Source organism: Pezoporus occidentalis, unplaced genomic scaffold, assembly GCF_034315485.1.
Source record: "Pezoporus occidentalis ecotype Australia unplaced genomic scaffold, CSIRO_AGI_Poc_V1 ctg221, whole genome shotgun sequence".
In the NCBI taxonomy this organism is placed as follows: domain Eukaryota; kingdom Metazoa; phylum Chordata; class Aves; order Psittaciformes; family Psittacidae; genus Pezoporus; species Pezoporus occidentalis.
This window is the reverse complement of record NW_026914084.1, coordinates 866064-882562: the sequence shown is the minus strand read 5'-3', so window position 1 is coordinate 882562 and position 16499 is coordinate 866064. Positions and strand designations below refer to the sequence as shown.

At 48.9% G+C, this 16499-nt stretch overlaps 2 protein-coding genes across 3 annotated transcripts; both read left to right on the top strand.

The window, feature by feature from the left end:
* The first annotated feature begins 9819 nt into the window (after nt 1-9819).
* LOC134164598 (mitochondrial ribosome and complex I assembly factor AltMIEF1) lies at nt 9820-10375 on the top strand. The gene is made up of 2 exons (XM_062620563.1): nt 9820-9936; nt 10133-10375. Exon 2 carries the CDS (start codon nt 10158-10160, stop codon nt 10368-10370), a length of 213 nt encoding a protein of 70 aa, XP_062476547.1. The 5' UTR covers nt 9820-9936; nt 10133-10157; the 3' UTR covers nt 10371-10375.
* Nucleotides 10376-10407: 32 nt separating this feature from the next.
* Nucleotides 10408-16499, top strand: MIEF1 (mitochondrial elongation factor 1). 2 transcript variants are annotated; one of them, XM_062620536.1, is made up of 6 exons: nt 10408-10541; nt 11833-11981; nt 12114-12294; nt 12762-12833; nt 14256-14518; nt 15585-16499. In XM_062620536.1, exons 2-6 carry the CDS (start codon nt 11838-11840, stop codon nt 16389-16391), a joined length of 1467 nt encoding a protein of 488 aa, XP_062476520.1. In that variant the 5' UTR covers nt 10408-10541; nt 11833-11837; the 3' UTR covers nt 16392-16499. The 2 variants fall into 2 exon arrangements, with proteins under 2 accessions (XP_062476520.1, XP_062476519.1); XM_062620535.1 differs by lacking the exons at nt 10408-10541; nt 12762-12833 and having other exon boundaries at nt 15585-16498.

The window sequence follows — 16499 nt, the reverse complement described above, 5'->3', positions numbered from 1 at the left end:
GATTTTTAGTGCACTGCATGTCACTGTTTTGTTGCTGAGGTATCTTGGGAGTCCCAGATGAGCCCACGCCTGCAATATCTGCATCTCCTGTTCTTGAACTACAGCCTGTTGCCTTGTCTTGCCTCTCCTCCATTATTTGCTCCATCATTCTCTATCTTTTCCTCTGAATTGCTTCTCCCTTCTGCCCCCTAGGACAGGATGAGAAGATCCTGCTGGAATAGCAGTGCTGGGGCTCTTCTGCAGGACTCTGGCCCTGTCCTCCTCCTGGACTTACTCACTTCCTTATTCTTAGGAAATTAAATATAAACCAGACTTCTGTTGTGGTGGGAGGAAGGGGCTTTACAGATGAAATGCATTCTTTTTTGTTTCTCAAGAGTCACTTAAGCACTTTTTGATTAAAGGCCAAACCAGTCAATGTTCCTATCTAATTTGTCTGGCTAACCCTGTGTTTATTATCCTTAGGGAGCTAGAGTTCTTGTCATTAAAATCTTCCTTCTTGTCCCTGGAGGGCACGGGTACTAGCAAGCTGACTTTTGCACAGTGATTTTCCAGGGTGGTGGTTTGCCCTCTGTCCAGCCTTGCCTGTACTGCTGTGCTGGCACTTCTGTCACCAGTGCTCAGGGGGTCAACCGCCCTCCCAGACAACCTCCACAAGAGGTGGGGTGGTGAGAGCAGCAAAGAAAGCAGGTTTGTGTTGGATCCTCATTTCCCAGTGCTGAACTCTGAGGTGAGCATTGAGGCTCATTGATTTTGCCTGAACCAGGTCCTCAGGTTTGAGAAAGGAAGGACTAGAAAACTCTGTCCTGCCTGTGCACTGGAACCGAGATCAGACCACCAGAGCCCCATGTCTGTTGGCTGCGCAGCCATGTGCAGCAAAGCCACATGCCCACTGTCCCTTTGGCAGCAAAGCTGGCATGTGGAAAGATGAAAATCATCACCAGCCTTTCCCTGCAGCTCTCTTCAGCCTCTCTGATTTTCTTCCCCAGAACCTTTCCACCTTCAAATTAACTGGTGCAAAGAAGGGCCAGGTAGTAGATGAAGCAGTGTGTGAAACCCCCAAGCCTTGCTCTTTCAGTCTGCCCATCTCTGTTCTTGCCTTTCTTTGTGCTTCCCACCTGAAAAAGGGGTTCTGTGCCTATGCATGGCTTTGGACCAGGGAAGTCATCTTCCTTTTTTGCCGGCAGTGAAGGAGAGGACATGGGCTTTGATGGACCTGCAGCAGATGAGCTTGCTAAAGCAGAGGGAACAGGGCAGGTTGGCTGTCTTTGCCCCTCTGAAGGGCTGGGTAATGCCATACCCAAGTGACAGACAGAAAAGATGGAATGTTTTTGGTGTCTGTGTGGTTGTTGTGAAGGAAAACACACTCATGTCCACTCTTGCTGTTGCTTTCTCTGATCCCTGTGTCCTCCTGAGGTCTTTGCTGTCATGCAGCTCAGGCCAAGCTGCTCTTATGTCTCTGACAGGTAAACAAGGGTACCTTGTGGCTTCTGGGTATTGTACAAGTTGGGGTGGAGGGAGAGTGTCAGAGCAGAATGGGTATCTGTTCCCCTCTGTGCTCCTTGGCTTGTCCTTGTCAGATAGTAGTGTCTTTTCCCCTCCTGAATATCCCCCAGGCTCTGTCCCTGTCTCCCAGCTCCTGCCAGCAATCTCCGCGGCTGCTATGCCTCTGCACTGTGAAGATACCTGTCCAGGGTCACTCCTGGTCCTATTAGCGAACACTGGTGGTGAAGAGGGAAGGGATGGCTCATCCTGGCTTCATTGACCTCAAACCATGGCAAGAAAGGAGGGAAGTGAATGGGAAAATGGATCCTGAATCCCTCCATCATTGTGTTCTCTCCACCCCTCCCAAAAATTCATCACTCTGATTTCTAAGATGTTGGAAAATCTCGCTCTTATTATGGAAAGAGAGGGGGAGCTGGAGGTAAGGGGGTGGCAGGAGGGGCTCAGATCCAGCACCAAGAAAGGAGAGCTGTTTCTAATGCAATACACTGACATTTAAAGCTTTGGGAACTACAGATAATGGATTAAGAAGGGATGTGAAATACTCTGAGACTGAGAATTCAAACCACTGTTTTTTCCTTCCTGTGTGGATGATGACGAAGTTTCATCCCGGAGGTAGCCCAGCAGCACTTCTGAGCCTGTGGTCCACCTGGACCTACTGGTGGTGTTGCCCCTGGGGTGGCTCTAGAACACCCTGCTTCGGCAAAAGAATGCGTGGACTTGCCAAAAATAAAATCAAATAGAAAATAAGAGCGTCTGCAAAGCTCCTTTCCACTCTGTAATTTATAAACAGCAAGTAATAATGGACTTTTTGTAAGGATAAATCAAATGTACATTCTGAAATCATTTTCTCTGTAAATGGTTGGACTTCATTTCACCCTTAAAGGGATGCTTAAAAGGAGGAGATAATAATAAAAAATAAAAACTTTACAAAGTATGAAAGGAAACCGCATTGTGTGTGTGTGTGTGTGTGTGAGCTTTTATTTCTGATGGGGTGGGCTGGAAAATGGGGTGAGGGAGGTTGCCTCCCACCTTGGCAGGAGTCTGCTCCTGAGGAGGGAGGTTGTGAGGGGGAGCCTGGCTGGTTTGGGGAGTGATTCCTGGTTTTGTGGGTCCAGGTCAGACTTAATCTTCTGTGTAATGTGCAAGTATGAGCACATAAAGGCACATGAGGGGGAAATGATGGCTGCCAAGTGGCTCTCAGAAGAGCTAGTTAATGTGGGAATCAGCATCAACACTCATGAAATGGTCCCTTGTGACCATCTTCCCTCCTTTGGATGCATCCACTTTTTCAAGTAAAGCTGTGGAAACCCTGGAGCCCCAAATTAAACCTCTCCACTGCAGAAGCGTCTCTCTGGTGGCTGACTTTGGGCACGACGCACGAAAGAACGTGACCTTGTTTTACCTTATTTTTAAACCTGTCTAATGTAATTTTGGCTGTTCCCATTACTCAGTATCAAAGCCTGGTCCTGCTCTGAATCCTCCGAATCATCTGGCCTCAGCAGTGCCTTTGGAAAAGGCCTTTCACAAGCTCACGTGCCATTGGCAGCTCTTTCACTTTTCACCTTTTCAAGTGTCTTGTACTTCTGGTTCATTCCTGGTCCCATTTGGAGATAGTGACTGTAAACATCATAGGTTATTTCCTTACAGTCATTAGATCCAGCACATATGCTCTTCCTTCTTTCTTCAACATCAGTTGATGTTTTCAGTTCTCCTCTTGGGGAAGGGTCTCCATCAAGCCTGAGACTTGCACTGTGCATTGCTTAACACTTTTCTGTTGCTTCTGTCTCTGGAACAAAGGGCCTGGAATAAACATGCTACCCAAAATTAGCAATTAAAATTTTCTATTAGGAATTTTTAATGTTCTTAGTGATAGCTGTATTTTTGTGCCCAAGTAGGGGATAATCTAAAAATAGATGATTGCCAGAATGCCTGAACTTCAGATTTTTCAAGAGAGGAAGAGACGAATATAAGCTTAGGCCAGTGATAATTCAGTGAGACGGTTTAAGAAATGAGAGTTGACTAGGTTAGAAGGTTCTCCCATGTTATTTTTCTTTGCCTCCAGCACGAAATCTTTTACTGGCACTAACATTATTTTAAGAAGAAATATAAATGGCATTTCTTGAGTTTCTTGCGAGGCTTTAAAAAAAGGCATTGAGAGAATCCAGGTCTTTTTTCCCTGCAAAGCCCAAGCTTCTGCTGTGGAAGTTCAAAGTTCCTCTGTGAGCAAGGAGTTGAATCTCCCACAGATCAGTCTGCGATAGAGACCTTCATTTGCAGGTTCAGTGCTGACAGTCAGCTGAGTGAGATGGACACGTGGCTCCACTGCCAGCCTTATATACCATCTCTTGGAGAGTCCCTCAAGACATCAAAAGGGATCTTGGTGCATGCACCCTGGTTATGGAAATGGAGCCTTAAGACCGTATTGAACCAGGAGTGTGCAAGCCATCCAATTCCAAGTAAATCCCATGTGTTTTGCAGAGTTTCAGTACCCCAGCATGTGTTACATGGAGAGATGCTCTAGCATGACCTGCCTGGGAATAAGCTGTTTCTCCTGAGCTCTCCCTCTATGTCAGGGATGCCCAGTGCACCAGTGCTCGGTGCGGACCAGGTCTGTGGCAGACCCTCAGTCTGGCTTCCAGAGGGGCTGGCTCTGGCTGATTCCACATCAATGCCTGCAGCAGATTAGCCTATCAGAGAAAGGACATGCTGTTTCCAAACACCATGGTGCTGGGAAACTAAGTGACTTCAATATAAGCTTACAGCACCTTTTAGAAAGCTGGAGAGAGGATACCAAGAGCCTGGCTTGCTGGCTGTTTGTTTTCGTTGCTCAGATACATTTGTTCCCAGTGTAAGGGCACAGCTTAATATGCTGTTTAGCAGGGACAGTTAATTTTTAATTATTAGTTCAGTTGAATATCATTACTTCTAAATCTCGCTGCTTTAGTGGCTCAGCTGGGGAAGCAGTGAGGTCCCGCCTGGCTGGCAGGTGGCCCATGGAGCAGCCAGGGACAGAGTCACCCCAGCCCTGGAGAGCGTCACCAGCAAATGGCTTCACGCTCACGTGCCCCCAGCTGCAGGCACCAGCTGCCCTGCATTTCCACGGCGCCACGTCACAGAAGATCTGGCCATAGCCATGGCTGAAGGGAGGCATATTCTTGTTTCCTGGCACTGGCACATGTTTCTGTGGCTCATGGGTACGCTCATACCCTGGCTGTGCTGGACCTTCACCCTGTAGCAAGCTTTGCAGGGCAAACCAACCTCAGAGGAGCCATGCAGAACTGTCCCATCCAGGGAAAGTGCTCCAGGTCACTGAGTTGAGAGGCTGACATAAGGGATGTAATGCATGCACACTGGGGAGAGGAGCCTGGCTTGGGGCCAGGCTGCTGCAAGCTTTGCCTTTGTAGCTGCAGCAGGGACAAGCACGTTCAGCAAAAGGGTAAAGGATCAGTCCACTTCAGCTAATGCTACTGTAAGCATCCCTGAGAGCACCAAACACAAACCCTTACTTGGAACTAGGGAAAATTTGGCAGTCCTGACATTTCCAGTGTTTCTGGGTGTGCTTTTATTTCTTAAGCAAAGTGAGAAGAGAAAATAGTCATTACCATCTTTTGAAATTCATTAGAGCTACGCAAGAATACAAATCTTTCAGAGCCATCTCTCTCCTCACCCTGCCAAATGAAATGCAAAATAAAACTCCATTGTTTTGCTCCTATGTTTCTTGTGCCTTATGGCTTGAGTCGTGGATCTTCTTGGCTGGAGTCCATCCCAGTAACGATTTAATTTGGGAACCACACTTCACCTTTCTAAAAATAAGGAAAACTGAGAAGAAGACCAAGGAGGCTGTGCTGAATAAAGATCTGAAATGACTTCTCTGGGATCTCAAAGAAAATATGTTACCCAGAGAACGCATAAAATCAAATATTATAAGCCTGCCTCTATGCAGCAAACTGTTTCCTGGCATTTTAGCCCTGTTCTACAGTCTGGACCTTTTCCAAAGAGAGAGCAACAAATCAACACTCATATCTTTTTTATTTTTTCCCCTCAGACGCTTAGTAAGAACCAGGCACATACACAAAAATAAAAGAATGTAGAAAACATTTACCCACTTCTGTTTGGTTCCCAGTGTTTTTAAAGCATTTGACTCAAACTGTTACCCACAAGTAACTGTCAAACTCTTGCAGAACCAAAACCAGACAGATTTCCCCAAATGGGACAGAAATAAATCTAAGCACCCGTGACTTAATGGGACAAGACATGCGATAGGTACTTTCACCTAGAAAAAGAAGAGAAGCAGCAGGATATAGCAGCTCTGCCTTCTCAGGCTGTATGTATATACATGGGAACAAAGCCTACATGATGCTGAGGGTCCAGATACCCCTTACACAAATTGAATCCCATGTTCATGCTGGGAGGACCTCACTGCAGCATGCAGCAGGTGGAGGAGCACACAAAGCCTGTGGTCAGCACGTGGACCCTTGCTCAGGGGGGAATGGTGCCACCAGCTGCAAGCTCTCAGCTCTCTGCAGACACTTCTGCTTCAGAAAGCCCATGAGGCTGTCAGAGTGATGCAAAACTGCAAGGATAACAGCGCTTACAAAAACAGGGTCTCTGAATGGCTCTGGAAACCTGCAGCACACAGCTGGTGAAAAATGGGAAGGGGGGGAGGCAATAAATAAAAAGAAGTCCCAAACAAACCCAGTCACAGAGAAATTTGGCTGAAGAAACAGGAGTTGTGCTGAGAATGAAGGTGAACGAGGACCAATGGCAAAAATACCCCAGCAGCATTTTAAATTGTTAGGTAAAACTGAGCTTCTTCAGTGACCATCAGTGCAGACCCTCGCAGCACTAGCAGCTCTGCATTGAACAGGAGACTGCTCACCACTGGCAATGTTTGCAGCTCCTTGGACTGCAGGGCTGGAGGATGAGGAGCTGAAAAGCCCCACTTCAGCAGCAGCAGGGCTGGGAACCTTTCCTTTTCTTTCTCCCTGGCAAAAATACACCCTAAGTGTGGCTAGTTACTCTCTGTTACTAAAATGTAGGTCTTGGCTGTAAATCAGGAATGTCCCTTGAAAGGTGCCACCAGAGCCACCGTTGGTCCTCTGCCCCTTCTGGCTCCTTGCAGCTGGAGAACAGGAGCCTGAATGCCATTATTCTTCGTGATTGCTTGAGAAAAAGTAAAGAAATAGGACTGCAATGCAAGGGAGAGCTGTGGAACAGTTAGGCAAAAGGCCTCTGGCCATGTCCATTTATTACTAGATATTAAGGGTATTAAGCTCAAGCTCAGATGGCATTTGTGAGTCACTAACCATGTTCCCTCACATGTTTGGGGATTGTTTTCTGGCTCCTGTAAGATGCCAGAGTTCTGTTTCCAAGCACAGCTCTGTGACCCTGCAGAGCCCCTCCAAGATGCCATTTGCTCTGTGGGTCATGTTCACCTTCCTGCTGCCCAGGGGATGCCCTGCTCCCTGCTGGGAATGGTCCTGCCCCTGAAAATGGGTGACGGGAAGCCCTGGAGATGGCACTTGACTCCCAAGAGCAGAGACGGCAAGCTGGGCTCAGAGGTGGCTGCTGCTTTTGGTGGCCATCAGAGCCCACTGCAGGAGCCACTTGAAGAAGACGACTGGCTGCAAGCATGAGAATATAGGCAGAGGAGTGGCAGCTCCAGAGGCTCCCAGGGAGGCAGGGAATGGAAGGATGTGTCTGTGCCTTACCCAGGGTAACAACATGGGTTATTGTGCCCTGTCACCCGTCCTGCCTTTGGTATTTCACAAGATCACATAGTCCTTTGGGGAAACAAAGGCCATTATTGTTCTCCAGGTGCACAGCTAAGCTGTGTTCCCTCCTCTCCGCCTGCACCTCACCCCATAGGGGCAAGTAAATTCCCTTTCTTGCACGGACACAGGCTGGAGTCATGGGAGCACCCCATTCCCAGTGGGGTGATGGGCAAAGAAGCCATCAGGCAATAGGCTCTGCAGGAAACAGGGCAGCAGGGACAGCATCCCAACTGGGCAGCAGGACTTTGGGGATGCTGGCTGGGTCCCCACCAGCATGGATGCGTGTGGTGGGTCAGCAGAGGAGCTGACCAGGTTGAGAAACACATCAGGAAGTGGGCAGAGAGAGTGGTTTCCGGGGGGGCTAGGGCAGTGGCTGGAGGAGTTGACAACACGCACACAAAGCTGCTGGCAAGGGGCCCAGGAGCTGGCGGCCAGCCGGGGTGGGGGGAAACAAAGAACACCACTAAAACAGGCACAACCCAAGGGGGCCAGGCTGGGGAGGGGGAGCTTGTGGAGGCCTGCAGTCCTAGGCTGCCATAGCAGGAAGGCAACAAGGAGAGGATCAGGTCTGTAAGTGCATCAGGGGTTTGCTGCACGCAGCTGCATGGGTTTTGATCCAGACTTGAGATCTGGGTCTGGGCTCATCGGCGTACCTGCCCAGAGGTGACAGAGCCTTGTTGTGAGGAGTGTAGTATCTCTGTGGATCAACAACCCAAAGAGGAGGCAGGAAGCTGGGAGGAAGGTTCAAAGATTGATTTTCATTCTGGCAGAAGGGTGGGGAATGCGAGCGCTGCCTCTGAGGTCCTGGATAGCTCAGTATATGACCTGACGATCTGGAAACAAAGATGAGCAATATACCAAACATTTTTAAGAGATGACTCAAAGCTATGGACTCTTGAGGAGATCAGAAAGGACTGTAAGTGAAAGCAGTAATGTGGCAAATGGGCAACACTACATGTTTGCCAAGGCTTAACTGGGCACGTGCAAAGTCAGAAAGAAGAAAACAAATCGCACGTAAGTATTACTAAGCTCCAGATGGTCTTTAGCAGCTCACGAAGGGATCTGGATGTCACACAAGCCCTGGTTCTGTGAGTAGCTGCAGCTTAAAAAAAAAGACCAAAAACCAACCCAGCACACACAAAATATTAGCATGCAGAAGGAATAAGGGGAGAATAATATGGAAAATATGATAATGTTATTATGTAAATCACTAGCGTGGCCTCTCTGGGAATACTCTCTGCAGTTCAAGTAAGCCTTTCTCAGAAAGGGCTGATTAGGTGCATGGCAAACTCATTCACAAAGAGAGATCAAGATGATTGGGGTTGTTTATCTCGGAAAGGAAATGAATAAAAGGAGATTGGCACAGACCAAGCCAGTCCGGAGCTTCTGGTTTTCTTCCTGTTCAATTCTATCACTGTCATATCTGATGCATGAGAAGTGCATGAAGTGATGTGGCTCTCCTCTGTCACACACGGTTTGTTATTTCTCTCACCCTCTCCACCAGAAAAGGTATGACACATGTGGTAATGTTTCGTATTTTGGTAGGATCTGGGGAGGAGGAGGAGGTGGCTAAGGAAGAATCATTACTCTGAAGAGTAGGAATAAGGTAGAGGCAAGGATGGAAAAGGAGGATTTGCACGTTGACAGAGGGGCAGAAGGACCTGGCTTCAGGAGGCTCCTTCCATCTCCTCAGGCAGACCCTGCAGAAGCTGCCAACTACCGCCCTTCTCCCAGAGCCCTAGACACTTCTAGACCAGGTCTTGGGGTTCCTTGGAAGTAAAGATAAGGAGCCTGAATTTGGTTAGTTATTCAGTAAAAAGCATCAGGGTAGTCGGAGGTACCTTCAGACTGAAGAACCGAAGAAACCTGCTCTACTTACCCCACATTACCATGCGCAGCCAGCAGCGACCGCAACAGCCTGTGCTATGGCTGCTGACACGATGCTGCAGTGTGCTGAACTCCCCTCCTTGCTCACACGAGGCCGTTTGATGGCATTTAGGCCTGTCAGATGCAGAGCAATGAACGGAAAAGCCCTATTAGCGCCGTTCCGGGCCACGGGAAGCGCGCTTGAGGGCACACGGAGCAGGCAAGGCCAACAACCCAGCCCATTTCACCGCAGCACACGAAGCCCAGGCTGCTAACGAGTCCCTCCATGGCAGTACAGCCCGACTGCTCCACCCTGGCCTGTCCCCGGCCAGCCTGGGCCCCTCCGAGCCGCACCGCGGGGTCTCACTCGTGCCCTCAGCCCTTCCCCACAGCCTTTCAGGGTGTCCCCGCCGCCTCACCACGAAGCTGTCACCCCCTGAAGCACACGCTCCCCTCAAACCCAGCCCGCCCCGACCCCAGCCCCAACCCCAACCGGGACCTGGAGGGGGGCAGTCCCGCTCCCCGCCGGCAGGGGGCAGCCTCCCGTACGGCGGCAAGCACTGCGCGGCGCCCGGCCGGTAGGGGGAGCCAGCGCCGCGCTGCCACAGCGGCGGCCGGAAGGGACGGTTTGGGCCCCGGCGAGCTCGCTCGATGATTGGCGGAGGCCGGGGTCGTGCTCCGGAAGCGGCTCGGCCATGTTGGTGGGTGACCCCGGCAGCGGTGCCGGGAGGCAGGCGGCGGCGGTGGGGTCCGCCGGTGGGCAGCGGTTGCCGTGAGGGCCTGGTCCGGCACGGTGAGTGCGCGGCGCCGGGCTTCAGGGGCCAGTGTGGGGTACGCCCGGGTGCGGGGCCTCGGCGGGGAGCGGGGGCTGCGGGCGGCCCCCCGCAGCCTCAGCAGGGTCCCATCAGAGAGCCCGTTATCCGCGGCGCGCCGTTAGACGGTTCCGTCCCTCTGGGAGGGAAAAGCTGACTGGGATCACTTCTCTGTAGGTTGCCGTCCCCGCGAACATCCCCCATGGCAGCGTGGTCCCGGCAGGCTGTGCTGAACCTCTACCGCGCTCTGCTGCGCCAGGGTCGTGGGCTGCGCTACACCGACCGGGATTTCTACCTGGCTTTCATTCGCCGCGAGTTCCGCAAGAACCAGGGGCTACAGCGGCTGGAGGACAAGGAAAGGCAGTTGGAGAAGGGGCAAGCTTTCCTGCAGAGCAAGCTCGGGGGCCTGGTCTAGAGAGTCCCTATAGTTCCTTTTGGCCCCACTGCCATCTTCCTTCCAAATACCCTCGCCAACCGAAAGAGATGATTAACGCTCCCTGACCACCATTGCCTTGAAGAAGCCCGGAAGGTGCCTTCACAGGCACAGCAGAAGGGCTCTCCTCGTTACAAATGCATTAGGTCACAGGTAGGTCATTTACAGTGATACAACCGTGTTCTTTGCATTGCTGTTACGGTTAGCTTTGTGAAAGTGCATTTTTTCTGCCTAGGGATGAAGAGTGATTGGGTTCCTGGTTCATCCCGGTTCATTCAGACTGAGGTTTAAGCTTGGTCTTAGAAAGACCTAAGGACAGTTTTAAACTACCCAAGTCGGGCAGAGTCTGAGCTTTTGGCACTGGCTTAGAAAACAGATTTTGATTCAGATTGTGGGAGTTTCGTGGTGTTTTCATGCCGTTTGACTGAGGACCCCTGTATGGGTATAGCGGTGGCAAAGTGTGTTTTACACATGTCATTCGCCAGGGAGACTCTTTAAAGTTAAACATCAAGATGAGGTTAAGTGGGAAATAAAAGTACGCATGTAAGAAAACATTAAGGTTCATTGTCTAAAAACTGATTCTGGGAGTGGATTCTCTGAAGCTTCTGATTTGTTATGGGTACGCAGTTGACCATCCCTGCATTGCCTTGTCTGTGAGCAAAACTACATGCATTAGAATAAGAAAGTAAATTAGCATAAAAAGCACCGTGCTTTGTTTGAGAAGCCCAGGTTTAAAAGACCTGAATGGTCTTAGAGTTTTACATAATAGACAGGATTTTATTGCAAAATATTGCTCAAGTGTTACTTTCTTTTTTAAAAAGCATTAGGTGATTGCACAGTTATAGAATCATAGAATGGTTTGTCTTGGAAAGGACCTTAAGATCACCTAGTTCCAACCCCCTGCTATGAGCAGGGATGCCTCACACTAGACCAGCTTGCTCTGGTCCACGTCCAACCTTGAACACTGCCAGGGATGGAGCATTTACCACTTCTTTGGGCAGCCTGTTCCAGTGCCTCACCACCCTCACAGTAAAGAACTTCTTCCTTATATCTAACCTGAACTTCCCCTCCTTTAGTTTAAACCCATTGCCCCTTGTCCTATCACTACAGTCCCTGATGCAGAGTCCTTCTCAGCATCCTTGTAGGCTCCCTGCTTTGATTAGAAGCCCCGCATCAAATCTGGGATATCTTTCTCCAGGTTAGAAACGGAGCTGAAAGCAAAAGAAATGCTGTCATTGCAGAGCTTGATCAATACTGTTATCATGTCTGAGAATAAGCAGCTTTCTGAGGGAAGATAATTAAAGAGGCTGCAGAATTAGGTAGTCCCTTCCTATGGCTACATGCTAGCAGCCCAAGAGCTGTGAGCATGGAGTGGAGGAGAAGGGAGTGAACTGTTGGGGTTGTGTGTTTTGACCTGTTTGCTTAATGCTTCTGCTCCTTCCAGGTGAGATGGCGGGCGCTGGGCAGCGCAAAGGGAAGAAAGATGACAACGGCATCGGCACAGCCATTGACTTTGTGCTGTCCAATGCTCGGCTTGTGCTGGGTGTGGGTGGAGCTGCCATGCTGGGCATCGCCACGCTGGCTGTCAAACGGGTGAGCCACGGGGGCACCGGGGTGCTGGAAAGAGGGAATGGGAAAAGCCCCCAGGATGCTGGTGCTAGGCTGGATAAAATGCAAGTGATAGGCTCTTAACGACTCAAACTGTGCCTGCTGATGTTTCTTTAGATGTATGACCGGGCAATCAGTGCTCCCAGCAGCCCCACTCGCTTGAGCCAGTCGGGAAAGAGGAGCTGGGAAGAGCCAAACTGGCTGGGCTCCTCCTCACGCTTACTGACCCAGGACATGAAGACTAGCCTCAGCCGTTCCCTGCAGACCCTTCCCACTGATCCTTCAGCTGCAGACACGGGTAAGGAGCAGGGGGATACTTCTGCATTACAGAGTTGTCCAGGCCTGTAAACCTTGTATTCATTTAAAGGGTCACAGGAAAAAGAATGCTCTGTCTAGCTCAGGGATTTGATATTTTCTTTTAAACAAGTCTGTTGGTAACTTCAAGAATTAAAAGTCAGGTTGGAAAGTAGTAAATAATAGTCATCTGTTTGCATTCTTAATTCCTCTTATGGTTTTGAGCTTTATTCTTCCTCAGTCTTTTATCTTTCAAGCTGAATACTTACCTGGGCAATCTTTCCTGATAAAAAAACATCCCACTCCTTTCAAGCTCTTTGTTGCTTTTTTAGACCATTCCAGTTTGTTTGTGGGTTGTTTTTTAAGAGGGGAATATGCAAATTGTGAACGTACTAGCGTTTTATAACAGTATTTTCAGTGTTATTTCTACCATTTTCCTAATAATTTCTGTAATGCTGTTTGCCTGTTTAGTGCTGTTTATCACTAAGTTAGTCTTCAACAGGCTACGAAAAGTGACCTGCAATTCTCCTTCTGAGTGGGATAGTAAGTAATTTAGAGTCTCTCAGTGTTTGTTGTATGTGTTTGCTTGTTTTTTCTCACTGATTTTATCTTCTATCCCTGGTCACTTCAGGAGAGATATACCTGGAGATTTAAAGTAAAAATTAGGATCAAGCTTTTAACTTGATTTCCAGATTCTCTGAAGGAAAGTCAGCTTCAGGATGGCAGTGGATTTTCTGCTGAGGATTAGGCAGAGCTAGGCAGCTGTGTTAAATGGGGTTTAGATCATTTGATCAGAATCCCCAAAGATGAGTATTGAGGAATACAACCACTGATGATGGTGTCTTGCATTCTTGACTTAAAAATAACTTAAAATGGAAAAATAAGGGATTTTTGTTTCATGAACAGGCAATGAAGTCTGGTTCCCTGTGGTTTTGTGGGCCATTTCCATTTCACACAAAACCTCAGATCTGTCCAAAGCCTCCAGTGGGACAAGAGACAGCAGCTGCTGAGGTTGGGCAAGATGTGTTTGTGTGCAGCTTGGTCAGCCATTCTGCATGTGCTGCGTGGCCAAATGCCTGTTGCCGAACAACTGTGCGACAGCTGATTGCCTTAATGGGGCCACTGACTTGGGTTTTCTCCTGCACCCGTTAGGTACTAGAGCCCTTCCAATGACCTCTTAGATCTGTAGTTCTCATTCATAACTTCTGAAACTCTTGGTCTGTGTTAAAAGAATTCTGAAAGATAGATGGAAACACTGCCATTTCTTTAGGAAGCCAGTCAGACAAAAAAGGGGCTTAGAGAATGTGTGCAGGTTAGACACTGCTTAGTAATGCAGGCGGCAGCATGAAGCATTGTATTGTGCCTAAGAGTGGGTCCTCTTTTCTTTGGACAGTGAAAGCTTGAGGGAAGTTTGCGTTTGGGGCTGTGACGGCCTGAGCTCTGCTAGCCCCAAGGTCTGTCACCTCATCATCCTGATAAGTGTTGGTCAGGCTCCTAACAACTATTTCATTACACGGTGGTGTGATCTCCTCTGATCTTATTCCAAATCCATTATAATGTTAAAAACATAGTGAGATAGTGATGGTTGTTGAAGAGTGTCTTATCCACTGGTCTGGCATCATGCTGAGAGCTTCTGAACTGGTAACAGTGCTGAATTTTTGATGAAATTGAACTGGGGTGCTGCCCACATAACCATTAACGTCATGTCAAGGAAGTAATCTTGGTCTGTTCTGGCTAAATTCCAAATCTAGTAACTTGTTTTCATCTGGTTTGTTGCTTGTAGTAGTATCTTTTGAAGTTTCTCAGCACCTCCCTTTTGACTGGTACCTGTGTAAAGCATGCAAAATGTCTGCTAAAAGCTTTCTGAGACTTCGGAGGCTGCACTTCGCACTGCAGATTTTCTTCTGCAGATCACTTCATGGTGAGACACTGCAGAGGATCAACAGTTTTCCTTCTGTCTTGCAGACTTCTTCCGACCCACAAAGCCCAAGCCATCTGCCAAGAGGAGTCAAGTGGACCTGAAAAAATCTCGCCTTCGCCTGTCTCTGCAAGAAAAGCTTTTTGCTTATTATCGAAGGAAGGTGGCTATCCCAGGAGATGAGCAGGCCCGGGCCAAGCAGGCAGCCGTGGATATCTGTGCTGAGCTGCGCAGCTTCCTACGTGCCAAGCTGCCGGACATGCCCCTGCGTGACATGTACCTCAGTGGCAGCCTCTATGATGATCTGCAGGTAATTCCTGGGGCCGCATGACAGGTCATTATCCAGAAGGCTGACAAGGCAGGGGCATCTCAGGCTTCCCTGTTGGCAGTGCTGTGTCAGCACAGCATTCCTCTGTAATAAAAGGCTCCTGGTGTCGCCTTTCCCACAGTGGAGCCAGGCATTTATTTCTGCAGTACTGTTGGAACAGGCATGACCAGGCTGCTCTGGCACTGTTGGCAAAGCATTTGCTTTCTGCTGGTTTATTTCTCTGGATTATCTCAGCCCTTCTTTCCTTCCCCTCTGACCCTCCCTTTAGCTGTATCTTGCTGTTTCTCTGGTAGACCTGTGTTTTCTCTCAGTCCCTTCTGTCTCCTTCCACATACATGATATTCCCCTAGAACTCCTGTGTATTCATACAGGTCTTCCCTTGGACAGCAGCCCCTGCTGCATATCTTCCTGATGTGAAGGTGCCCATGGCTATAGTGAGTGATTCAGAGGCACGCTTTTTTGTTTGAGTCAGAGCTCTGGAACGGAGTGTCGAGGGTCCAGTGAAACTTAGATCTGAGGTCTTAATCACATTGGTGAAAAGGGATCGTTAATGACCTTTTTCCAAACAACATAGCAGACCAGGTGAGGGCAGTACCTGGTTGTACAGTGGGATAATTAAACTTTGCCAATTTAAGTTTGTTTAGAAACTCTATACTCTGCTTCCTGTTTTATATTATCATGTGCTGCTGTGCCCTGGGTTAGCTGCATCTCACATCCAAGGAGTGGACTTAGAGTAATAGGAGGCAAAATGAGTCATCTATATGCAGTCCATGATAGGTCCTGAAGTATTTAAAGATTTCTAAGTAGGACATACCGTATAAGCACTAGCTGGGGTTTTACCTTGGAGTTATCCCCCTGATCATGGGAAATAGTCCTTCAGAACATCCTTTGACAAAAGGAGGCAGTGAATCCCATACAGAGAGGAGGGTGAAGACAGCTGAATCCTTATTCCAGGTTCCTTTGAACAGAAGGCTATTTAAAGGTGGGGGATAAAACTGAGTGTGGCGAGGGACAGCATGTTCTTACTAACTTTTCTGTCTTGTGAAAGGTAGTGACAGCTGACCATATCCAGCTCATTGTGCCTCTGATGCTGGAGCAGAACCTGTGGTCATGCATCCCCGGGGAGGACACTATCATGAACATTCCTGGCTTCTACTTGGTGCGTCGGGAAAACCCAGAGTACTTTCCACGTGGAAGCAGCTACTGGGATCGCTGTGTGGTGGGGGGTTACCTTTCCCCCAAAACTGTAGCAGACACCTTTGAGAAAGTTGTAGCTGGTTCCATCAACTGGCCAGCAATTGGGACTCTCTTGGATTACGTGATCCGTCCAGCAGCTCCCCCAGCTGATTTGACACTGGAAGTCCAGTACGATCCAGAACGACATCTATATATTGACTTCCTTCCATCCCTGACTCTGGGTGACATCATCCTTGTGGCCAAACCCCATCGATTGGCCCAGAATGACAATTTGTGGCGACTGAGCCTGCGGCCAGCAGAAACAGCTCGCCTCCGGGCCCTGGACCAGTGTGATTCTGGCTGCCGTTGCTTATGCCTGAAGATCTTGAAAGCAATATGCAAATCAAACCCAGCCCTGGGTCACCTCACTGCCAGCCAGCTCACCAATGTCATCCTGCACCTATGCCAAGAAGAGTCCGACTGGTCCCAGGACATGCTGGCTGATCGCTTCTTGCAGACGCTGAAGGGGTTGATCCGATACTTGGAGGCAGGAGTCCTCCCTAGTGCTCTGAACCCCAAGGTGAACTTGTTTTCAGAGCTTACCCCTGAAGAAGTGGATGAGTTGGGCTATACTCTCTACAGCTCTCTGTCAGAGCCAGAGGTCTTGCTGCAGACATAATGGGGCCTTACCTAGAGAAGTATTGATAGGGTTTAGCCACAATGGACTTTGATTACCACGAAATATGTCTCCTCCATCTCTCTCTCTTTCTCTTTTTCTCTTCTCTTT

Coding starts and splice junctions, on each gene's coding strand:
- LOC134164598 (XM_062620563.1), top strand. CDS start 10,158: ATGGCAGCGTGGTCCCGGCAGGCTGTGCTGAACCTCTACCGCGCTCTG.
- MIEF1 (XM_062620536.1), top strand. CDS start 11,838: ATGGCGGGCGCTGGGCAGCGCAAAGGGAAGAAAGATGACAACGGCATC. Junction 12,295..12,761: donor TCCTTCAGCTGCAGACACGG/GTAAGGAGCAGG, acceptor TTGCCTGTTTAG/TGCTGTTTATCACTAAGTTA. Junction 12,834..14,255: donor TTCTCCTTCTGAGTGGGATA/GTAAGTAATTTA, acceptor TCTGTCTTGCAG/ACTTCTTCCGACCCACAAAG.